Source organism: Ambystoma mexicanum, chromosome 12, assembly GCF_040938575.1.
Source record: "Ambystoma mexicanum isolate Mex_15411 chromosome 12, UKY_AmexF1_1, whole genome shotgun sequence".
Classification (NCBI taxonomy): Eukaryota; Metazoa; Chordata; class Amphibia; order Caudata; family Ambystomatidae; genus Ambystoma; species Ambystoma mexicanum.
This window is the reverse complement of record NC_090936.1, coordinates 926,800,911-926,827,207: the sequence shown is the minus strand read 5'-3', so window position 1 is coordinate 926,827,207 and position 26,297 is coordinate 926,800,911. Positions and strand designations below refer to the sequence as shown.

Here is a 26,297-nt window from a genome sequence, read left to right as displayed (position 1 = left end):
GCTGCCGAGAAAACTCGGGATGCCTGGCCTACATTTCGGAAGGCGAGCCACGACCGCAATGCATCACCGAGCTGCCAGACTTCTGGGCAGCCTGCCTCACACGGGCCGTGTTGAGAATAATGATTGTGCTTATGCACGAACTTTGCGCAACTGTTCGTCCTCGTAATCCGAGTAACGAGTAAGTATACTCTGCTTGTCATGCCACTCCTATTTCATGATCTTCTACTGTATCCAAAATTACATCTACATATCATTGTAACGCATGTAAGTCGTTCAATAGTGTGCATTGTCTAGATAGCATTTGTCCATGCAGAATGCCATTAGTTACAAGAATTGTCATTGACAACAAACGTTTATTAAACTTATCTTGGTCATTTAAAAACAGTTTGTTTCATTCCTTTTCACAGGTGGTACAGGCTGGTGGCCTATCGTTCCTTTACATGGTGGCTCCACGGGAGGCTTGGACACCGCGTTCGAAGAGTGATACCGGCCTGTGCCGTTCGTGCCATTAGAGAAATGTTCCCAAGTGACAGCGGTCAGTACAGGGGATTTTCTCTCGCTGTGCTGCAACCTGACCTGTATAATCTTCAAAGTCTTGTATTTTTGCGTCATGAAAATAAGATACAAAATAAAACACCACATATATTTTAAAAACGTTTGTTTCGATTTTTTAAATGAATCAAGTGTGTCTCCATTCAAGGATGGACGTCAGACATCTGTGTTCCGAATGGGTGAAGGTCTGGTCGCTGTGAAGCAGGGTGGTCACTATCTATCTAAGCTAACATAACATATTCTCGATAATGCATGCAATAAATAACACTTGTTCAAAGTCTTTCAGTGGGTTATGTCTCTATAAAAGTCACACATACGTCTATACTAACAATTACCATTGGATTATACAGGCCTTAGGGTCTTGACCACTATAATACACCGGTTGAAGTGTGGGTCTGTGCTCACAAGAATCTCCGGTATGTGGCATTTGTTATTGATAAGCAACGATATACTATCATTGATATGACAATGCATTACTTACCGTAAAAGCATTTCTGATGGTTGTATCTGCTTAGATTCACATGCTGTGCATAGGTCCGACATCCAGTGGTCACTGCAGAGTATTGCATTTTGTTTTTCGTAGTCGAAAAGGGGACGTCGACAAGGCGTGTCTGTAACACTATCCCTATAGTGACGTGCGTTGTACCCACAATCCCTCACGCGTCGAGGTCCCTCTGTTTGTATTGTTCTGCCCTGAGGGAGCCTTCTAGACGTGAGTGAGTACAGAAAAGAGAGAAATATAGTAGAGAATGTCTATGTTCCTTCCATCCGAGCGGGGAGGAAGGGCGGGCGCATGTGAATCTAAGCAGATACAACCATCAGAAATGCTTTTACGGTAAGTAATACATTGTCTTCTGATGTTTGTTAATCTGCTTAGAATCACATGCTGTGCATAGACTAGCGAGCAGTACCCGGAGTTGGCGGTGGGTTATGAGAAGGAACAGTAGAGAAAAGATGTCTTAATACTGCCTGTCCCACCTGGGAGTCAGATCTAGAGTGTGCATCTAGACAGTAGTGTTTTGTAAAGGTGTGCACAGAACTCCAGGTAGCCGCTTTTCAGATGGACTCAAGGGGAACATTTGCAATGAATGCTATGGAAGCCCCAGTGCCTCGAGTGGAATGTGCTCTTGGCTTGAAGGGTAGTTCTCTCTTAGCAAGAGTGTAACAGAGAGTGATGCATTGTACAATCCATCTAGATATAGTGGACTTAGAGACTGCATCACCGAGACAAATAACTGATTAGTCTTTCTCAGTGATCTGGTTCTTTCCATGTAGAACATGACAGCTCTGCGTACATCTAGTGTATGCAGACTTTTTTCTCCCAAGCTGGAAGGGTTTTGAAAGAACGTTGGTAGTTCTATAGATTGGTTTACATGAAATTTGGAGATGAATTTTGGTGCAAACCTTGGGTGTGTGCGAAGAACCACCTTATCCTTGTGAACTGATACGAGGGGGTCCAGTACAGAAAGAGCCTGTAGTTCACTTACTCTCCTAATGGAGTTGATAGCTATTAGGAAAGCAGTCTTAAGAGTGAGGTATTTAAGAGTTGCCTTGTGCATGGGTTCGAAAGGAGTGCCCATGAGTCTAGAAAGTACCACGTTTAAGTCCCATCCGGGAGCTAGGTTAGCTCTCGGGGGGTGTATTCTTTTTACCCCTTCCATAAAGGCCTTGATAACTGGTATCTTCCACCACGACACTTTAAGTTGGGAAGTGGTGTATGCAGAAAGTGCCGCTAGGTGGACTTTAATGGAATTAAACACTAGACCTGAATCCAGTAAATGGGTCAAGTACAGAATAATGTTAGTGGCAGAGCAGTCAACCGGGTTGATGTTCTTACTTCTACACCAGATGACAAATCTTTTCCACTTGCTAGAATAGCAGTGGCGAGTATTAGGTTTTCTGGCTTCCCTGAGGATGTCCATACATCTCTGAGGGAGATGTAAATATCCAAATTCTATGATCTCAGGAGCCAGGCTGCTAAGTTCATGGTCTGAGGGCATGGATGCAGTGTCCTGCCCTTGTCTTGTGACAGCATGTTGTACGGGCAGGGAAGTTTCATTGGGGGACATAGGGACATCTCCATCAAGTGAGCGAACCATGGCTGCCGGGCCCACATTGGGGCTACTAGTATCATGGTAACCTGCTTTTGGTGCATCTTGTGCACCACTTTGTTGAGGAGGGGAGTCGGGGGAAAGGCGTAAAAAAATTTCCCTGACCATTGAATCAACAGACCGTTCCCCTTGGACTGGTTCTGGGGGTACCTGGAGGCGTAACTTTGGCATTGTGAGTTCTCCAGGGTTGCGAACATGTCTATTTCCGGGAAACCCCATTGCGTGAAGACGTCTAAGACGATGTTTTCGTGTAATTGCCATTCGTACTCTTTGGGTAGGGGGAAGTCTCTGCTGAGTTTGTCTGCTAGCAGATTGAGTTCCCCTGGTACATGTTGTGACAGTAGGAACATGTTGTGTTTGAGAGCCCACTTCCATATATTCTGGGACAGCTTGGACAGTCCTGGAGAGTGAGTGCCCCCTTGCTTGTTGAGATAGTGCATGGCTGTGGTGCTGTCTGTGAGGACCATCACTGTCTTTCCTTGTAAGTGTTCCTGAAAGGCTTTCAGTGCTTTGAACACTGCTAATAGTTCCAGCAGGTTTATATGCTTGGATGCTAAACTCGGAGTCCACACTCCGTGAGCAGTCTGATGGGATAGGTGAGCCCCCCATCCTGTAAGGGGTGCGTCTGTGGTTAGAGTGGCTTCCACTGCGGGTGTGGCAAAAGTTTTCCCTAATAACAGGTTTTCCTTTGTCCACCACCGTAGCGAGAGAACCAAGGCCTGCGAGACTACCACCAGATCGTCCCCTTGTCCGCTGGCCTGACACCACTGGCTGTAGAGCCACTCTTGCATTGGGCGCATGCGCAGGCGCGCGTGAGGTACCAAATAAATACATGACGCCATCATCCCTAGCAAGCGCATTGCTTTGCGTACCGTCACCTCTCGACCTGCCACATATTGGGGGATCTGAAACAGCATGTTTTGGACCCTCTTGTTGGAGGGGAAGATGAGGCCGTCCTTTGTTCGAAATAGAGCCCCTAGGAATTGTTTGATTTGGCTGGGGTCTAAGCTGGACTTCTTTTCGTTGATGGAGAAGCCCAGTTGGGACAAAAGGTCTACAGTCCTTTGGGTATTGGAGAAGCATGTTTCGTAAGAATCCCCTGTTATGAGCCAGTCGTCGAGGTACGGGTAAACCGGGATGGATAATCTGCGCAGGTGGGCCGCTGCCACTGCCAGTACTTTCGTAAATACCCTTGGTGCAGATGCTATCCCGAAGGGTAGTACTCTGAACTGATAGTGTTTGTTCTCTATCTTGAACCTGAGGTATTTTCTGTGCGCTGGCAACATTAAAATATGAAAGTATGCATCTTTCATGTCTAGTGTTGTCATGTAATCCCCCTGTGATAACAGTGGGATTACTTCCTGCAAGGTCACCATACGAAACTTTTGGGGTTTGACAAAGTTGTTCGCTGGGCGCAGATCTAATACAGGGCGCATGGTTAAGTCCTTTTTTGGGTACAAGGAAGTACACTGAATAAATACCTTCTGTTACCTGAGATAGGGGGACAGCCTCTATAGCTTCTTTTTTCAGTAGCTCTTCTACTTCTTGAAGAAGAATAGTGAGGTGTTCCGGTGTCATGCGTCGGTTCCGTGGGGGTCTGTATTTCGGGGAACCGTTGAATTCGATGCAGTATCCGTGGGCTATGGTGGATAATACCCAGCGGTCTGACGTTATTCCCTCCCATGCTGAAAGGAACGATGTTAGCCGGCCCCCGACCGGTGATGCATGGGAGGGGACCCGAATCTTTGGGTCATTTGTTGGTATTGGGCGTGGGGCCTTTTGGACTGGAGCCGCGCCCTCTTCCTTTGCCACGACGTTGGCCTCTTTGACTGAACTGGGTGCTTTGGTTAGAGGGCCAGTTGGTAGCAGAGTAAAATTGTTGTTGGCTTTGCTGCTGGCGTTGGCCACGAAAGGAGCGTCTATTGCCATAGCTGCGTCTGTTAGGTGGCCTAGAAATTTGGTCAAGAGTCTTGATGGTATCAAACTCCTTCTTCGCATGTTCTAGGGCCTCATCAACTGCTTTCCCAAACAGATGTGTTTGCTCTATGGGCTTATTTATTAGGGAAGCCTGGGTTTCTGGCTTAAATCCCGAATTGCGCAGCCAGACATGGCGTTTGAGAAGTATTCCCTGAACCAGGGAGCGGCCAGCTGTCTCTGCGGTATCTAAGGAGTTCTTTACGATGCCCTGGTTTACAAGAGTTCCCTCTGATATAGTAGCCAACAGGCGTGAGCGCAGGGGTTCTGGTGCATCCTCTGCTTCGCTGCGCAGCTTGCTCCACTGTGCATCTGCGTAGCTAGCTAGTAGGGAATTGTTATTCGCGATCCTGATTGAGAAGGCGGCGGGTGTCGTGATTCTCTGCCCAAGTGCATAGAGCTTCTTGCCCTCTTTGTCAGGTGGTGCCTCACTAGTAGATAGTGGTACCCCCGCTCTCTTTCTTGTGTTAGTCACTACCAGAGAGTCCGGGATAGAATGTCCCCTGATGTACAAAGGGTCAGAAGACGAAGGGCTGAAGAGCTTTTCTATCCGAGGGTTGACCCCTCTGACTAAGGCCGGATTGGAAAGGGAAGGAGTTATTCTTCTCTTTATAGAAGCTAGGAGCGGAATGGACTGGCTGACCGGGGCTTTTTCTTTAATAACCTTTTCTACAAAGTCTATGTCCGGAAGGGTCTCCCCTGTGTCTATTTCAAAATGCGCTGCTGCCTTGCGCAATAGTGCATTAAGTGAAGGCTGGTCATCTATGGGGGAGGTGTTCCCAATAGGTGAGTCCTTGGGAGGAGAAGGATGAAAGACATCAGGGTCTGAGTGCACTGATGGGGATTGCCAACGCTGCACTGATGGGGAGTGCCAGGGCTGTGAGGTAGCTGTATCTTCTTCAAAAGCTCCTGCGCTAGTGTAAGGGTCTTCCTCAAACCTCTCCTCCTCAAGTTATTCCTCTCCACCTAAACACTCCTCATCTACCTGGAGGTATTGCTCCTCTTCAGTGAGGTCATATGCATCTGTAGAAGGGGTAAATAGCCTAGGAATCTTGACCCTAGGGTCATCCTGGGTCCATTCTCTTGGTCTTTTGGGTGTGGGTGGGTTTTGGGTACCCAAAAACCTCTCCATCTTTTCCATACAAGAATGGAGTCTTTCCAGGGTCTCATGGGGAACCCCTGAATAGTCTAGAGGGGGGAAATCAGTGTTTTCGGCTTCAAAACGCTTCGAACGCTCCCACAACGTCGACGAAAGGTTTCCGTCGCCCTCAGAAAAGCCCTCCGGTAGTTCAGAAGTGCCTTTAGATGGATGGGGCAGTTCCTGGCTACTCTTGTGCTTTTTCGGCGTTTCTATATCCTTGGGTGCGGTATTCAACGTCTGTTTCGTCGTCCGCTTACGTTTGTCCTCGGAAACAATTCTCGCCAGACTCTCGTCAGTCGAGGGTTCTGGAGTCGGCGTTGCCTGCGTTGCGCGTTGTTTTTCGACGGCCGCTCTATGGAGCGTTACGTCGGATGTTTTTGGGGTAGCGCCCGTCTTAGATAAAAGCCCAATCGCTGGTCGCGGCTGCGTTTGCGGGTGGGGCTTGAGACCCTTGCGGTCTGAGGTCGACGCCGGAGTGCCCTGCGTCCCCTTCGGCGCTGGTGGATCCTTCGTCCTGGACGAAGAAGAGCCCTGGGTTGTGTGCTTAGGCCTATGGGGTCTGTGTGCGTCCTTGTCGCCGGGGTGTTCATCCCCATAAGCAGGGCGTGAGCCGAGCCCGTCGGGGCCGGGGACGGACGTCGAGGAGCGCGAGCGCTCCTTCTGGGGGTTAATGACTTCCGTAACGGACGTCGAGTTATCACCCTCCTCGTCACTTTCTGTAACAGCGGCGGCGGGGGAGGAAACTGACTTCGACATCGCGTAGTCCGCCCACCTCTTAACTTTCCGTTCTTTAAGAGTTCTTGGTTTCAAGAGCTTACAGGCCGCGCAGCTGTCCTCTTTATGATCGAGGGGCAAGCAATGATTACAGAGCTTGTGTTTGTCCTTCCAAGTGTATTTGCCCCTACAGCGTGGGCAAAACTTAAAAGGTGTCCTCTCCATAGCTGAGGCAATAAAAACTGGTGATAACAACCCCGAGGGAAAGATAGGGGAGAAAGAAAGACATTCTCGACGAGAAGGTAAAAGTTCGAAACCCCCACTCTCCCTACTGTATGTTGGCCGGCGAGGCCTGGCCACGTGTTCGGCAGCGCCGAAGGATCTCCTCCGTCTCTTCTCCTCCGTCGAAAACTTGCTCGGCAGAGAAACAGCTTCACAGCTAACGTCGAGGGGAGGGATCTTTAACAATAAGTATATATTAAGGACCGAGGTCCGTAGTAATTGTTTAGCAATGTCTCTCTAGGAGCTCCGCGTAAGGCGACCATAAGCTGGGCGGAAAAAAACAATCTGAGGGACCTCGACGCGTGAGGGATTGTGGGTACAACGCACGTCACTATAGGGATAGTGTTACAGACACGCCTTGTCGACGTCCCCTTTTCGACTACGAAAAACAAAATGCAATACTCCGCAGTGACCACTGGATGTCCGACCTATGCACAGCATGTGATTCTAAGCAGATTAACAAACATCAGAAAAAGGCGATATACTATATATTGATATAAAGGCGGTTCACGCCGGTGGATGCGCGCTGGCATGGGGGGCTGTCAGGGGCGCGAAAGGCCATGGTGCCAAACTACATGTACACTTCAAAAGGTGTCCCACGTCAAAGGGCCATTGTTCACATGGTCTCCTCAGTGTCTCCAGGCAGGCCTCCCCTTGAAGCAGGCCGCCCCCCTAATACCACGACATACATACGTCATTCATTCACAAACATACCCCAGTTTCTAATACTTTAAAAACCACTCGATATGTCTCATGAGAACATCTTTGTGCTTTGCAAGTCAACTCCTGAACGTGCTACCTGGGAACCACTGAGATCTATGCTAATCTGCTCGTCGTCGTGCTATCCGTGAACTTCTGCGACCGTTTCGAGCATACCCATCAGTGCGCTACCTGTGGCCATCCACCTATTCTCCCGCAACATACTGCTCTGCTTGCTGAATCCAACTGTTTGTTGGTCAAGGTAAGGCCATGTATCCTGGTCATATTTCGCAGATTTTTAAATTTCTATCTATTTGCGAGTAGAGTACCCAATAGTGCTATGTTCATTGGTCTCATTGCTATTGACTTGAATTTCCATTGCTATGCTAACAATAGATCTACTTATTTTCATCTGTGTCAATTGTCATCGAATTGCATCCTTCGGGGGTCCAGTCTATGATGTAAGCATGTTTCCTTCTCGTGCAATACAGAACATCCAAGGGATGAGTCACATGTTCAGTTTTTAGTCACATCATTAATACATTTCTGCAATTTATGCAAACACTAAGCCGCACATAATGAACTGGTATAGTTCCTGTGACCAAAACAAACCTTGCATTGATCATTGTATGATTCATTTACTTTTGTATCAAATCTTTATTCTTGAAGATTGTATAATAATGTCGATATTTACTTTTCAGATTTATCAACAATGCCTGCCTGTTCGATTAGCGGTTAACCTTCGAAGACCCATGCGAAATCTGAAGGCACTACAATGCATGTATTCCCGAAAACTGTTGATCGAATAAGAGAATGGGTCAGACATTGCGGATATCCACTGGATGAGCTGGAAAGTAGAGTCCAACAAGTCTTACAGGACAAGAGGGGTGATCGATACCGCATCTGCAGCCGGCACTTTTCCTTGGACATGTACACAACATCTTGGGTAACAAAGAAGAATAAACGGCGAACGACACGGAAATTGCTCGAAAACGCTATTCCCACTCTATTCGTCCACATTCCGCCACCGGTGAGTCAAGTGTCCGGATTTAGCTTTAGGCCTTGCGGTAGTGTGTAGGTATCCGAACGGATTAATTGATATTGTAGGTGTTCTATCCCTTGTAATAATTTCAATATTGATATGATTGTATAGTTTTTTGAATAATGACATTTACCAATATATTCTTTTTCGATTTCATAACCCACAAACGCAATGTATATATATGGGAACAGGGAACTGTGCTGTATTGAGCATTTTACAAGTATTCTGTCGCCTTACATGGCTATTTTTAATATTGACATTTCATTATCCATCATTAATTTATCTTTACAACTTCTTGACTATCCCTTGAATCTGAAGCAAGAACATTCTACATCCTTGACGTGGTCGCAGTTATCAACCACTTCTAGCGCGTATCAGGTAATCTTACTAGGCTAATCCGCTACAGACCTGTTTTATGCATGTCAAGTAATATTTTTATTTTATCGTGTAATCATTTTACCGAATGTTTCGTTAGTGCTTTCCAATTGATATACACCTTAGTTATCGTCCACTGGTGTTTGTTTTTGGTTATAATTAGTGTTATCCATACTGATGCAAGTACTGTCTTTCAGGGAGATGCTGAAGCGTCCGCCACATCTACAACATTTCTAGATGTTCTTCAACAGCAGGAGGTATTGATACTGACAGCTCCATCGAGCGTCATCATCAGAGCTGGAATTCTTGTCGTTTGATTGTTCTACACAATGTTTCATTTGTGGTTAGCCGTTGATATGTACCTGTGCGGTCGACCCCAGGTGTGTGTTATGTTTTCACTATTGTAATCTTCACTAATGCAAGTACTATGCTTCAGGCAGTTGATGGAGCGTCAACCCCTGCACTTGATGCAGAGCCTGACATTCAAGTAATTCCAGGGGAAGTGGAAGCAGGACCATGCGTATACGAAGCGGCGCAACAGCTTTCGCAAGTGCGCACTACATTTGCAACATCCATAGATATTCTTCAGCAGCACGAGGTATGGATAATGACAGCTCCATCATGCGTGATCATATAAGGTGATTCCATTTGCTATACTTTCTTCCCTATTAACGCAAGTGCTGTGTTTCAGGGTGACGACGAAGCTTCCACTACAATCACAACATCCAATTTAGATGATGCAGATGTAAATAATTCGTTGAAAAGTCGATGAAATGTGATCATATTTAGATTTTCCTTGATTCTTTTAGACAATGCATCATTTGCGGTTATCTCTTTATATGTACCTGTTCGTTCGACCCCAAGTGTGTGTTATGTTTCCAATATTGAAAACCATACTAATCCAAGTACTGTGTTTCAGGGAGACGACGGAGCTTCCACCACAATCACAACATCTCATTTAGATGATGCAGATGTAAAGGAATAGTTGAAATAAGTCGATGAAATGTGATCATATTCGGATTTTCCTTGATTCTTTTGGACAATGCATCATTTGTGGTCATCTCTTTATATGTACCTGTGCCGTCGACCCCAAGTGTGTGTTGTGTTTCCAATATTGAAAAGCATACTAATGCAAGTACTGTGTTTCAGGGAGATGTGGATGCCTCCTCTCCAATACAACCATTCATGGCAGTCCATGGAGAGCCAGAGGTATGGATACTGACAGTTCCATCGAAATAGATCATCACAGGTCGAATACTTGTCGTTTGATTGTTGCACACAATGTTTAAGTCGTGTTTGGCTATTGAGATGTACCTGTGTGTTTGTCCTCACGTGTGTTTTATGCTAACAATATTTTGATACATAGTAATGAAAGTACTATGTTTCAGGGAGACGATGGAGCCTCATTCCGTGCTGTCTATGCGGATACAGAAAAGATAGTCGTTGCAGCGCAAGAGGAAGGGAGGACATGCGGAAACGAATCAGAGCTACAGCATGCAGATGTTGAAAAAAGTTGCAAAGAAAAAAAAACAAAAAAAGGTTAGTTACAAACAGTTCATAACTTTAAAAAAATGTTTGTGCTGGGGACTATTTTATGTTTTTTTCCAGTCAATTCTACTACACTCCATCTTGTGTTTAAACTGAACATCCCTTTTCCAATCTCTCCTCCAGTTACCCGTGGGTGTCAGAACTATACACACGCAGACAGTGAAGCGAATGAGAGATGTGGCTTGCCAGACCGTGTGCACTATGGCGGAACTATTAATTGAGGCGAGGCGTGTTCAGGCTCGAGATGCTCATGTCCAATGGCCAGAACATGAATTAACTGTGTTTGGAGACTACAGCAAAGTTGCATTGGACTATAGCTACAGTGCGACCGCACCACCACAAGATGTTATTGAATGTATTGAAGATAGCTCTGAAGTAGTTGCAGATCAATTTACACAATCTACACCCGCCAAAAATTTGCCACCAAAAAACCTGTCGACATTGTTGTGTTCTCCCATCAATGTTGAAGTAATAGATGTTGAAATGACAGAGAATGAACCAGCCGCAGCATCCATAGACGCATCAGAACTTGATATCAGCGATATTACTTTTCAATGTGTTGAAATCTCCACAACGTCACAGGCCGAAACAACGTTGACGCAGGATGACAGTCTAATGAAAGAGAGCAAATACATTGTATTCGACAGTTGTTTGATGGAAATTATGAGTATGCTGAAATGTGTGCATTCCATTAGAGGGAAAGTATGTGGGAAGCCATTGATTAATGTGACTCGTCAAATAAATGCCGCCTGTAGATTAAATCATAGGTTCTCATGGTCTGCACAACCGATGCTGGGGAAACTGCCAGCAGGCAATCTACTGTGTGCAGCTGCATCACTTTTTAGTGGCTCCAGTTTTAGAAAGTTAGAGGCTTTCTTTCAGTTTGTGGGACTCCATTTCATTTCTAAAGCGCTGTACTGCATATACCAACGTGATTATCTGTTTCCGGCCATTAGTGATGCTTGGAAAATTGAACTATTGTCTCTAGCAAGTACATTTGAAGGCAAACGATTCAGGCTAGCCGGCGATGGACAGTGCGACAGCCCTGGATTTTCTGCCAAGTACTGCACCTACCACTTTCAGGACATGGATAGTAAGAAAATTGTGAGTTTGGTGGTCGTGCAGGTAACACAATGTACATCCTCAGTGGCCATGGAGAAACTAGGTTTTATAAAATCAGTGGAATATCTACAATCGAGGGGAATGCACATCGACCTCATAGCCACGGATAGACACGTTTCAATTGGCAAGACAATGAGAGAGCAGTTCCCACATATTAAACATCAATTTGACGTATGGCATCTTGCTAAATCAATCAATAAGAAAATCTCGGCTGCAGGGAAAAAAAAGGTTTTGAAAGTATTTTGCAGTGGTCACACTCTTTCACCAACCATCTTTGGTGGAGCTCAAAAACTTGCGAGGGGTCAGTGGAAATACTACTTGAAAAATGGCGGTCACTGATGCACCACTGTACCAACGTTCACCGCTGGACAGCAAATGAACATTTCCACCAATGTGAACATGGCCCTTTGTCCCCAGAGGAGGCACGGAAGAAGAAGTGGTTGATTCCATCTTCACCGACACACAAAGCCATTGAGAAGATTGTTTTCGACAAAACTCTATCAAGAGATTTGAGAGGACTGACAGAATTCTGTCACACAGGAGATTTGGAGGTGTTCCACAATATGTGCCTAAATTACAGGCCAAAGCGCTTGCATTTTAGCTTTCAGGGCATGAAACATCGCACTCTACTAGCGGTCTTGGCCCATAACAGCAATGTCGGACGTGAACAATCTAGGATTAGGGGTAAAGTAAGGATGCCTCGCTACACTAAGGTGTTTTCAAAACGAAGTAAGCAATGGGTGATCAAACCAGTCTATGATGAAATGCAGTTCAACTTTGTGAAAGGCCTTATTGTTGCTGTGTTAGAGAAGCACAGATATGGAATTTTGGATGTTTCTGTGCAGAGCAGTGATCCATTGCCACCGAACATTGCGACTGTGCCATGCCCACCCGAAACACAGCTGATTGTGAAGTACAAATCCCGGTTTAAATAATTGCAATACGATTGTCTTTTTGTAAATAAATGTTATTGTACAGTGTACCTGTAAACCTAACCCCTACCTTCACCATCATGGGTGGCGAACAAGCTGGGTGTCATCTTTGAATTCTCTCTATTCACCTCACATATGTGTATGTATATATTTTTCTCATGTCTCATCTCATGTAAATGTAAATGCTGCGCACTGTTAACGGAGGGGAGGCTTGCGTATTGCAAATAATAAAACAAACAAAACAAACAAACAATAAATCTCACTTTTAACTCAACTCCTGTGGTACTTTATACTTTCCCTGACCTTCCGCCAAAAATTAAATGTCTCAATTTGGGCTGCAAAGCTCGCAGAGAACGGGGACAAAATTGGGGCACTTGGAACGCGCCAGCCAAGCGGGCCGTGGCATTTGGGAGAGCAGCCAGTTCCCTTCCCCATGCGCGATCAGAAAGACACCTGGCCTAGTAGGATCGTTGTCTGTCTGCCCTTGTTCCCCACCTGCCTCGTCACGCCTAGAAACACTTGAGTATAGGCGCGTTACAAATGCCATATCATATATGATATCATTCCTCACGCATGTAGACTAACTGTCGTTTATCATTGTGTGTTGGCCTCGATTTATCTCGTTACTTTTCGCATTGATTTTAGAGACGAACATACTCCATTGAACTATCCTTGCAAGCAAATAGTTTCTGATCTGCCGTAATAAATAAAATGAGTAATATTAATGAAGTTCGGCTAGCGAAACTAATTATCATTTTTTTGTTTTCATAACAGGTATTTGATCCCATTCTGCCACTGCCATCTGTTTGAGACACCGCCGGATGGATTCTTCAGCAGACACCTGCAGCTTCGTGTAAACAACTGGAGCATGATCACCATATTATGGGACGATCGCCAAGGGCCCACATGCCCTTACGCTGTACTAGTGGCTAGAAGCAACATAACAACCTTTAGGCTGGACTAGTGCCTAGTTGATGGAACAGCCTTGCGGTTCACCGTGCATCCAAAGTGATTCTTTTTACGAAAATGAACACCCTGTGTACCATAAAGGAACAGCGCGTGACTCAAGATGAAACGAAACAGTTATTGCGGATACAGATAAAAGAAAATAAATGGCTTCCGGAGTTCATATGGCAATTGCTGAATATTCTCTAAACATTTAATGTCAAATAAATGTACTTTACCAAATGTACCATATTGCTGTTTCATTTTAAAGTACAGTGTCATATTCCGAATTGTGGCGCGTTGTATTGTGAGTTGATCTGTGTTGGTTTCCGGGTTCTGTGTGGAGTCGCGCAGAAGACGACTGGGCGCGTTTGCCTACGCAGCACAGTAACGTCACGGGGAGAGGCGGGGAATATGAATGTTTTGATAATGTCAGGCTCAGGGGCGGGAGAATTGATTTAGTGCCGCAAAAGCAGGTAAGCCAGGGCGATCGGGAAAAGATAGGATTATCAGAAAATGGCGGCTCCCTGGTGCTTGTTTTCGTGTGCGTTTAATGGACGAAAACTCGGGTAAGGTCCATAGGAAAGTTTTCTAAAATCGAGCCACTTAGGCTTAAAAAAAGAGGGCCGACCCGTAGGGACAATAAAAATTTTTACTAGACCATGCCTTTAAATCCACAATTTCTTTCACTTCTAACATTAGTCTACTCGTGAAGGTAGTCCCTGGTCCATCGAGATCTCCTTCAGGAGCCTAATATGTGAAAAATATGGGATCAAGTGTTTGAGAATGTGTTCGGTCATATTATTGCATAATGGGAATGCTTCAGGATAATGAGTTGCATAATCCACAATTGCCAATATATATCAATTCCCTCATTTTTATCGTTTAAGAAGCCCAACTCCGGCCATCCCTATACGTGAAAAGGGCATATCAATGATTGGTAAAGGTTGAATGGAGCTGAAGGGGGCACCTGAAAATGAGTCTTAGTGGGGCGCAAGTAAGCATAACTTTTTTCACATCGGCATATATCCCATGCCAGGAAAAACAGCGTATTATTTGTGCTTGTGTATTAGCTGTTCCTAAGTGACTGCCTGTTAAATGGGAGTGAGCGATCTCCAATACCATTCTTATGTGGCTTTTGGTGACCACAATTTGAGATCTCTGAGTACCATGAGGACCAATATCTCCTCTATATAGTAGCCCAGTTTTTATGGAAAAATGCCCCCCTTTCTCTCTACCTCTCTGCTTGGGTAGTACCTAAGGGAAATGTTCTGCAAGTAAGGGATGATTCATTTGGGCAAACGCCAAGTCCAGGATCATTTTGGCTTCTGCCCCAAGGGCTTTAGTTGGTATTGCCTCAGTTGTAGTGGGGGATCTATGTCTGGATCCCCAAAGCCTTTCCTTCCCCTGCAGCTGCAGTTTGCAGCTGAGGGAGTTCTTCTGGGCTGGCTTTGACTGTCAAGGGAAACACTTTTGCCTTTTGACAGTTTCTATTCCTTAGCGTGTGCTCGTTTATTGGACCTGTGCAAGACTAAGGGAATTTTACTTCCCCCTGCCTTATACTGCCCGCTGGAGAGAAGCTGAGAGCTGCAGTTCTGAATGTGCTTAATGGGTTCTTGCTGCACGGGAGTCGGCCTGAGGACTGGAGTCCAGACATAAAGGCAAAAAAAAAGTATGATGTGTAGATGCCTGCGTTTCTGTATAAACTATATGGTGTATGGTTTATGTGTGTGCGAATGAGCAAGCAATTGTTGTATGTACGAGTAAGTGAATGAATCTGTGCATGCTGCTGTTTGTGCAGGACCCAGCGGGGCCGATTTGTCAGCCAGTCTCTTTTCTTTTTTTTCACATGACATGGCATTTTCTACTGGGCATTAGTGGTAAAGTAAAAACGACAAGTGTTATTATGTGGCTGGACAAGCCTACTTAAGTGCAGCCTGTCCGGCTATATTTTCTTTTTACTGTGGCATGGTATTTTTAATGGGCATCAAGGGTAAATCCAACATGGTAAGTGGCTGCATGGACCCACATTGTCTGACAGTCTTGGCATTGTTGGGATGGAAATGAGCCAATCCCACCATCCTGTAGGCACTTCCACATAAGGCAAAACCCATACGAAGCAATAAAACACATAACGAGGGAATGATCTGTACTATTACACAACATATAGAGACTCAGTAGCACCTAGAAGTAGATACGCAGCACTACAAAACCCATAGCCCCGGACTCCATTTTGTATTAGGCCTACTAGATGTAGCTTGCAGGCCTGCACTGTCCGTGTTCCTGACTCCCAAAACCCAATTTCCACACAGCCGGCTGACTCCACTTGAGCCTTGTTCCTACGGTAGTCCACTTCCCTCCTGTCCCCCGCAGTGTTGCGAATCCCCAAGATCACCTTGAGGAATGTCCCCAGCATTACCAAGCCCCAGGATGTGTCTATTCATCTCCACTAAACTGCCATCGAGCATCCAACCCCCAGCCAGCCAGCCAGCCTGGTGCCAGATGCACATCACTAACCTGGCCCCCACTCCCGGGCTCTCGGATAAGCACCCGACTCCCAGGTCCTAACCTCCATAAAGCACCCACCAAAGATCCAAAGCCCACAGGACCGTATTAGTAACAACATCCGTCCAAAAACATGAGATGCAGAGAAGGGTAAATCAAAGATCAATCCCCAAGGGGGAGACATTAGGTGCGGGACTGTGGGATCAATGGAGCCATGTATGGGTCAACATTACTGTATCTCATCCTCCCCTCACCCAGACAACCCTTTCCTGTACCGCCCAGGTGCCTGCCATGATGAATGAAAAGTATGTCGTAATTGTTTATTTTAGAGAAGAAACAGTGTGTTTTTTGAATGCCCTGGCCTTCACCGCAACAATGAGCCCAGCTAACCCACATGGAGCCAGATCAACGGAGAAGAACAAGCCAATTAGTGCTTGGCATCCCCTATGGAGCAAGCCCATGTGTAGGGTGTCTCCAATCGGGAGCACCAAAATGTCTCATATAGCTTTGATGTGTTTTTTGCTTATAAACCCATGTTTTCTGATGCAAGACCAGTGTGTTCTCGAGCAGCAGAGTTCTTTGCTGATATCTGTATTTTGTACAGGTAAAAACCTTGCTATCCTTGCAAAACGAGCTCTTGGCCTATTTCCCCAGTGGGTTGTATTTACTCTGGTGTGTGCGTATCAAGGTCTATGCATTCAGCAGGTTTTCTTATTGTAGCATGGCATTTTTACTGGCAAATCCACCAGGAGTATGTGTTTGCATGGGGAGACTAGAATATATTGGGAGAGCCAGCTTGGACATGTTTTCTTGTAGTTTACATACTGGCATTATCCATAAAGCAAACATGATCTTATATGGCTAATATTGGTGCAGCTAGCATGGACATGTATTGGCACAGCCAGCATGAAAATGTTTTTTATACTGGTGTATATTGTGTGAAAAGGCATCAAGAAAATACATTGGAAAAGGCTACTGTGGTGTGCTTGTGACTTGCACTTATGGAATTTTTTCATGAGTAACCCTACAAAACCGATTGCAAACTGTGTAGCTCTTTACCCAATTGTTCACAGAAAGTGTACTGTAAAATGCATCATTTTAACCCATTATTTTGAAAATGTTCTCAAGGGGAGAACCGCACCCCTTCTCCTCCCCCCCTCGGTTGGTTCAAGCTCCCTCATTATGCTTGTTCACGCCTGCATGCTTGTGAAAATCATTGACAGCCCTCCAATTAAAACATTCACTAGCCACCAAGAAGTTCATAGATGGACATTTGTATGTGCCAAAAAAAGACATAAATAGCCTTAATTAGATAATCATACAATACAAAAGGATAATAAAACAGATGACCAATCTTACCATTGTATATAAGCCAGCAGAGGGGCTCATAAGGTAAAACCACTTGCATATTAAGTCGCACAAAGGATAATACACTTAAGCACTTCTTCAAAGATTCTTCATTGTGAAGATTTGAATCATTGGCTCGCACAATCTCATATATGCACATGCTTCTTCCTTGTAATGCACGCAACTGAAGAAAAAAGAAAGTGTAAAGAGATTACTGCAATTTATAGAAATACTTTCAATCAAATAATGTTTACAGCAACACACCAACATAGCATTAGGCTGCAACAACATCTAGAAGTGAACAAGTAACACCTACATAAAGGGCTCAATTCAAAACATCTTACTCTCAAACTTTCAGTAGCTGCATCAATTTAATTTAATTGTGACCTTAATATGTATACAAGATTACACTAAAGGGAAAGTTTAAACTTCTTCCTACACTTAATTCAAAAGTAAACAATTACGGAACGGTTTATTTTTAAAATAAAAGTATGGGAACAGTAACACTTTAAAAAAATAAGTAGAGGAGCACTGCTCCCAACCACTCATGCCCACTTCGACCACTGGTCAGTACATACCGAAAGTTTAAAGATGGATAGATCGCATTTGAATAGAATGCATATTCATCAGTGTGCAAGGACAAGATGGAGAGCATAGTGTGAAGATTCACAAGGTCTCGTCACTACGACCGAAGAGGGAGCCCTTTCCCATAAGCCTAGGGGTGCAGCCGCTACCCAATAGTCCCCCTAGGGGTGGTGTAATGCAGGAGGACCGCATAGGGAGGGACTCTTCCTCTGGGGACAAGGACAATCACCAGGGCTACAGCCCATTGTATGTTGTCACTCCCCAACAACCAAAAGTACTAGGACGAGGAAGAGTGCAGGAGATATGAAGGTCATTGACTGTGCTAGTACTAGTACGAGGTGGCACCAAGGAGGCATAAGGATTAAGTTGTTAACAGAGATGAAGGACAATCCACATGGGAGGAACTGGATACAATGAATAAAAAGGAACCAAGGACTATCAAATTTGTCAAGCCCGGTGGTGTCAAACCCTACCGGGTCTGGCAGCAGGTGTGGAGGCGTACCAGTAAGCGAGATCCAGGTGCTGCCGAATGACAGGAGGCCAGAGGATGCCAGTGAAGTGCTGTGGGAGAGCTCCAAATGTTCTGCTGGAGCGAACCCGGGTGGAAGACCAAGCAAGAGAGCAAAGTGGCGGAACAGATGAGAGAAGTGCTGTGTGGACGACAGAGCAACGGCAGTGAACCAGCCGAGGCGGAGGGAAGACCTTCCGGAAGTTCCGGTGATGTATCACAATCCCACACATGGTAACAGGAGGTACGGGAGACCCAGAGGAGACGTGAGGGTAGAAGGGAGGTTGGTGCATGAAGCTCTCGCTCGCCTCAGTAGTGGGAAGCCTGCTACTTGGTATAACCAGAGAAGGGTCTGGGATGCGAAAGCAGACATAGAGCATAAAAGGAAATCTTCCTCGTCACAGTGGGAAAGGGAGAACCACTGACCACCAGAAAAGGGTCAGGGACCCCAACAAGATTTGGGACTTTGCTAACAACAAACCAGAGTTGCAAAGTGTACATCAAGCTGAAAGAGCTGAGAAAGAACTGGGCCAACAATACTAGGAAAAGGGAGTCATTCTCCAGGTACTGAACTAGGAGTGGTGATAAAGACACCAAAGGAAGGGAGGCATTCCTACCATCCTTGTTGTGAGATTAATCAAGCAAATCCAGGAGAAAGAAGTCATTCTCATGGTACCAAACCAGTAGTTATGTTAAATACGCCTGGGCAAGGGAACCATTCTCCCTGTCATTTTGGTTGTAAGAGAACATTCTTTTGTACACTATCCGAGAAGCAGGAGAAGGGAGCCTTTCTCCTGAAGAAGGAAACTTTTTTTTTTCAACAAACATTTTATTAGGGATTTTACTAGCATCATTTTATGACATCAACAGAACATTTCAAAGGACCACACATTGGACATCAAGCAAAAGCAAACAATATCTTTTCTACTATTACAGGGGGAAGAAGGGGTAGGGGAGCATATGAAGCAGTCTTCAGCATGTATGATGGAAAATATAGCGCCCTTCATAAATTGTTCTAGGTAGGCTCCCCCTGAAGCCAGCGTGTTAGTGGGGGTCTTCTGGTAAGTCCTGAATATTTTTCGAAATTGTTCATGAAGGGTGCCCAAGTTTTCATAAACATATTCAAATTCCCAGCGCGGATCGATGTTACCTTTTCAGCCACCACTATTTCCCTGCACTTCGACCACCATAGTGGAATTGAGGGGCCCTCTGCGTTCTTCCATAATCGGGCCATTGCAATTTTCGCAGCCAGTAGGTGGTGTGCACAGGTGCGCGTTCGGCCCTGAGAGTGGGAATTCCCCCACCCCCGTATTCGCGATGGAGTATAATTCCCTGATCCCATGGGATCGTAAGCCCGGTAATTGCTTTAATGTGGTTCAACACCTCTTCCCAATACCTTGCTGCCTTTGGGCATGTCCACATTAGGTGAAACAGGGTGCCTCTTGTTGCACAGCCTCTCCAGCAGTTTGGGGGGGATCTCCGCGTTGGATTTATTTAGTTGGTCCGGGGTAACATGGTACCTATAACAAAACTTATATACCCCTTTCCTATTCAATATACATTGCAGGCTTTTGTGCAGCCTGGTCCATAACTTACTCCATTCTTCTATGTCTATGTCTCTACCCAGGTCCCTTTCCCAATCGAGCATATATTTTTCTTTTTTGGTGGGATCTGTTTTATCTAAGAGTTGGTAGAGCCTGGATATTCTCCCCCCCGAGGTTGCCATTAAGCGTGTGCTTTCCAGTGCCGTGAGGTCTCTTGCCCCCTTTTGCCCCACTTCCCTCTGTGAGACCCAATGACGCAGCTGTGCGTAATGGAATCTTTCCGCTTCTGTCACCTTGAATTTTTCTTTGCAAGTCGTGGTGAGCCTTCCTCTAATAAGTCTTTGCAGGCCACCATCTTTCCATGCTGCAAAGCCATGCAGGGGTATCCCTGGAGAAAACTGAGTTGCTCCAGAAGGGTGTCAGTAGCCCCAAGATGCCATGGCAGCCCCATTTCCACGTGGCAGCCTTCCAGTTTTGCACGGTGTTTACCGTCACCATGAGGAGACCCCTACCTGCTTGGTATTTCAGTGTTGGAATGTGAGGGAGGTCTTTCAGTGGAACCGGGGACCAAGCCTCCTATTTGTCTCCAGAGCGGCTGGTCTGATGCCTGAACCCACGTGTGCGCGTAGGGTAGCTGAGCTGCTTGCGCGTATCTTTCCACATCCGGGACTCCCAGTCCCCCCCCAGAGCCCTCCCCTGGAGCATAATTGTCTTTGCTATTCTGGGTTCCCCCTGCCCCCATATGAACTTCTGTATGCTTCTTTGCAGGGCTGTTAGCTCAGTGTTCGGGATCTGCACCTGGAGTGCTGCATATTGATAAAGTAACCGGTGCACTAGGTTCATTTTCACAGCAGCTATCCGCCCGAATAGGGAAGTTTCTCGAGTCTTCCAATGTTCTAGCTCGCGTTTAAACTCTGTAAATAGTTGTGGGAAATTACTTTGATAGATACGGGAGGTGTCCTTGGGGATTACAATCCCTAAATGCACAATCCCGGAGCCGGTTTAGGAGATCTGAAGTGCTTGGGAGAGAGCCACCCTCAGCTTTTTCGTGAGATTAATAGGCATGCCAACCGATTTATCCAGATTAACCCTAAACCCTGATATCACCCCAAACTCCTCAATCTCCTCCCACAGAGGGCCCAGTGACGTTCCCGGGTTAGTCGTGGTAACAAGGACATCATCCGCATATAGCGCAACTCTATATTACGTTGTTATTTTTTCCTTTAGTTGTAGTGTGAGGAGCTGAAGTAGGTTGTGATACAGGATGGTGGGGATTAATTTGAAGGACATTCTGATGAATCCTTTATTAGTTTTGAGGCAGGGAAACCCCTCTTAGAAGATAGGGATAGTGAAGACCCTTTTTTAAACACTAATAAAAGTCTATAACCAAAACCATGCCACCTTTCTGTCAGCTTACTTCTTCGAAGCTCTTACAATATACAATGAGGTATTTAAACTAGGAAAATACAGGGAAGATATAGAAAGTGAAATGTAGGAAAGCAGAACAATTCATACTATTGAGCTATTAAATGGTCTGGGACATCCCTTGGGAAGTTGCATCACATACTTGGGTAATGTACAACATAGGACAATACAGTCATGCTGATTCAGATACTTAGCCCTTGCTCTCCCCGCTTCACAACTGCTTGGGGAGGTTCACCACAGGTTGTACTGGAAGAAAAGCTTCACGTTCAGAGCTTTGTAATGGGGACAGTATGTGGGAGCATCCCACCCCACACCTATGGAGCTCCCCCAAACCCCAATGGTGCATCACCAACTGTCACCTCACAGTGCTTCAGGTTTGCTTCCGTGGAGGTTATTGTACAGCATATGCTTAGAAGGGTCATCGGAAGGGCGTTGTGAAGGTGTGAAGACCAAGAACAGAGCATGAGACTCATGAAAGCAGATTGTCCTTACCTCAGCATCCTGCTATCAGTCCTTCCCTGGTTGGGCAACTAGACTGTGCCGACACACATACTGGTCAGTTGAAAATAGCATATTTTGATACTGTTACTGTATTTAGACCCAGGTCCCTTGATGCTGCATTCAGCATTGTCTCAGTATTAGCCTTTATGTGCTTGTTATTGCATTTAGCATTGACTCTGTATTTAGCCTTGACTTTGTATCCTTGGTGCCTGTCACTGCGGTGTCATCTGCACTGTCACCTCTGCCTTGCTGTAGCTTATTTGTAACATTATTCTGGAGCCTATGACTACCACGGCAAAGCTATTGATTGCCCTAGTGGCCTAACCGCCCCGATTCCACTGTCTTAGCCCACCTAGTAATTTCTACTAGCTTGTGCCGGATTGTATTTTGGCTAGAGTGCCCCACTATACCTCAGCTCGCTTTTGGACACTACTGATACCTAATAAGTTTATATGGTTGTTCAGCACCTGTTTTAGCTTTAGTACCACTAAGTTGTGGACCTAGATGTATGCTCTGTCCTCTGGTTCTCCAGTTGCACTTAATACACCACGTCCTCGGCCTATCATGCTTTCACGCATCTTATTAACCTATGACCATATACTGCTCTCACTTCTGTCCATCTCGGCCAGGCTGCTCACTTACGCACCACCAGTCCACCTTTCTTGCTCTCCTTCACTCATTGGGATACTTACATAACCTGTTCACTATCAGCTACTGCGTCCACCCTGCCACACCATGGGTTGCCACCTGCTAGTGGCTAATGAGTACAATCGTAACGATGCCTCCACTAACCAGTACCTCAATGACCCTACTCTCTGGCTAGAACACTTTTCGAAGAAACCCACACCAAATCAACCTTGTGCCCTCCACTTTAGAAATAAGAGATTAGGATCCAGGTTCTGTCACGTGACCAAGCACACTAACTCTTTTGCTCGCTCCATGCCCAAACTCACCTCACCTAGTCTCAGCCCCCTTGCCATATGTACTCCCATTACCATCAACAACCCTAAAACTGCAGCCCCAGTAGCCAAAGATGCACAGATCAAAGGCGCACTTATCAATGTCAGATCGATCACAGCCCACGCACTTGACATTGCTGACCTTATCACAACTCAAAAGCTTGACTTTATTGCTATATCCGAGACATGTTTACATGCAGCATCTGGACCTACACTATCTCTAGCCATAACTCCAGATTACAGTATTACGCGCTGCGATCGTAACACTGCTCAATCTAGAGGGGGTGGAGTTGCCTTCATCTACAAAAACTCACTTGGCTTAAGAGCTGTACCTTATGTCAATTTGGAGTCAGCAGAACTACTCTCAGTCAAGCTACCTCCAACGCCCAACCAAACCACCACCATACACCTTATTTACAGACCTCCCGGCCCAGCCTCCTCCTTTGCGGATGAGATCTCTACCTTATTACTAGATAAATTCAAAACTAACTCGCAAATCATTCTCCTAGGAGACCTCAATTTGGGCTTCAGTGACCTCAACGACCTTACCGCCATTGACCTTGCTAATACTCTAACCGACTTCAGATTTACTCAGCACATCCAAGAACCTACCCACATTAAAGGAAGGGCACTTGACTGGCTAGCCGATACCAATTGTAACATCAATGTACACTCTAATGCACCTTGCGTATGGTCAGACCACCATATCATTACCTTTAAGATTGAAGCAGTCTCACGCCCCCTACCAACAATGGCTCCGGCCCTCCCTACTAGAAACAAAAGGGACATAACTAGAGAGAAATTACTCCCTCTTTTACTCCCCTCCCTTAACAAGGTCACATACTCCTGCTCTGATCCTACAATCCTAGCAGACACCTACAACCAAGCGATGCTCTCAGCCTTAAACTCTTCCATCATCCGCCTAGAGGGGTGAGGACAGGAGCCCCCCTAGCCCCTCAGCCCAGCAGAGGATCCAGACCAGGACCCAGGCATGGAGCATTCCATCAGAGCAGGGCCTGCCTGACCATGTCCATACAAGGTGCCTGACTCGCCCATGTCGGGCGCATCGCGGCACGATATCGAGGCTGAACCTCGATTTGATCAGGAAGAACCGCCGGCAGGCGGAATCGCCGGCCAATCCTAAGGCCATACAAAGGCCTGGTCTGCGCCCCAGGTCCCCCACTTCCATCATCCACCTAGAGGGGTGAGGGCAGGAGCCCCCCAAACCCCCCAGCCCAGCAGAGGATCCAGACCAGGACCCAGGCACGGAGCGTGCCATCAGAGCAGGGCCTGCCTGACCCTGTCCATACAAGGTGCCTGACTCGCCCATGCCGGGCGCATCGCGGCAAGATATCAAGGCTGAACCTCGACTTGATCAGGAAGAACCGCCGGCAGGCGGAATCGCCGGCCAATCCTAAGGCCATACAAAGGCCTGTTCTGCGCATGGGAGCGCGGAGTGGCCACCACCTCTGCTCAACTTGCAACTTACCCACTGCCAGAACCCTCCTGCATATGGAGAACGCATTGTAAGTACATGCAATTACCGGGACATTACTGTATGCATGGACTCTTAGCCATTCCCACTTAGATGGGTCTATGGTCTCTAGTTCTGGTCACATACTGTCATGATCTCTGCTTCCAAAAGGTCAGGGTTTTCCCAACTCCCTTGGAAGCAGATCCATAACCCAGGTTCCGAGTGCCAACCAGTCCCAATTGGGACCTTTTGGACCCAGTCCTGGCGCCAGTGGCACCAGGCTCATAAATATGCCCAGTCCCAGCGCTGGAAGCGCCGGGCTCATAATGCTTGGGTGGACTTACCTGCAGCAGACCATGCTGCTTACTTGCCTGCCAGTTGAGCCTCTGATCCCCTTCTGTTTGGAACTACTTTTCCTGTTGGGTGGGGCTGGAGCCACTCCCTAGATTCAGAACACTGGAACTCTTCTGGAAAGCAGGAACTCTTTTCTTACCTAGGCGTGGCTGTGGAAGGAGACACCGAAGCACTACAGGAGGCTATTTAAACCACACCCGGTGGATGAATCTTGCTTTGCGTTATTCTGCAACCTCTGCAGCAGAACGCTCATCGTGTCTTCTGCATCCGGTCCTGGGCCTAAGGAAAAAGGCTTACCATCCTGAATCCAGTCTTCAGCAACACTTATAAAGACAAGAAAGAACAGGTTAGCATTCCGGCATCTGAAAGGCAAAGGCTTACCATCCTGAATCCAGTCTTCAGCAACACCTATAAAGACAAGGAAGAACAGGTTAGCATTCCGGCATCTGAAAGGCAAAGGCTTACCTACTCTTTGTGTGCTCCGGAGGTCTTCACACTGCATTCCGGCATCTGAAAGACAAAAGCTTACCAACTCTTCGCACGCTCCGGAGGCCTTCGGCGCTGCATCCCGCATCTGAAAGACAAAACAAGGTGCGTTTAAGACATTGAGGAACTTTAATAGTCACGTGCCATTACTCCTTTCCACATCTAATCCAGTGGGTATTCCGGCACCCTGCAGCCGCTCCGAACTCGTACCTGCAAAATAAAAAGACAGTTAGAGCGCATCGTGAAGCAGGCAACAAGCGCTTACTTACGTGCTTCCAGGCGCTTCTATTCATCACACGGGCTCCATATTCAACTCACTTCAGCCCGTCATCCGCCATCGCCGGAACCCTGCAAAACAAGAGACATCATTACTAAAGACTTTACAGACATTTGAATGACTCGAAACTTACTGTTCGTGCAGTAAACGACGGACAGCAGTCCTCTGAAGTCAAGAGGCCTGCGCTACCTATCCAGTGAAGAAACTGGTTACAGCACCCTGCCCCGAGGCAGATGGAGAGCTCGGCATTCACTTACCTAAGGTGAGAGCGTTAACCTTTGGGGGTCTACAGGAGAGGAGAAGAGGAAAGAGATAGGGACACCCCAATAACCCCAGTTCATTAACCCCTTATTTTCTATCTGCAGACATCTTACTCTACACGTCAGGCATACAGTGCACAGAGGTCCAGCCCAAAGAGCCAACCGGGTGCTACACATCACCTTTGAAGATACGGTAGTCGCCCAGTCAAGACCGGCGCCTCTGCGAGAATCAGGTGAGCGTTACACATACATACCATACCTGCTTGTTGTATTGATTGTTGTGGCATTTAGACCATGCTACTATGTTTGCCCCATGGTTGCATACAGACCACTCTATTGTGTTATGCCTTATGGTCGCATTTAGACCACACTACTGTGTTATGCCTTATGGTCGCATTTAGACCACACTACTGTGTTGTGCCCCATGGTTGCATACAGACCACTCTATTGTGTTATGACTTATGGTCGCATTTAGACCACACTACTGTGTTATGCCTTATGGTCGCATATAGACCACACTACTGTGTTGTGCCCTATGGTCGCATATAGACCACTCTATTGTGTTATGCCCTATGGTCGCATTTAGACCACACTACTGTGTTGTGCCTTATGGTCGCACCGATGTCCTTCATCCG

The 26,297-nt window shown here is 46.3% G+C and overlaps 1 protein-coding gene across 1 annotated transcript in view; it reads right to left on the bottom strand.

Annotated features, from left to right (window-relative positions):
* CFAP54 (cilia and flagella associated protein 54) overlaps nt 1-26,297 on the bottom strand; it is a 3,669,934-nt gene that overhangs the window by 3,326,245 nt on the left and 317,392 nt on the right. Inside the window, exon 4 of the mRNA XM_069629416.1 lies at nt 17,302-17,473. Within this exon, the coding sequence (XP_069485517.1) occupies nt 17,302-17,473 (172 nt within the window). The remainder of the gene's footprint in view (nt 1-17,301; nt 17,474-26,297) is intronic.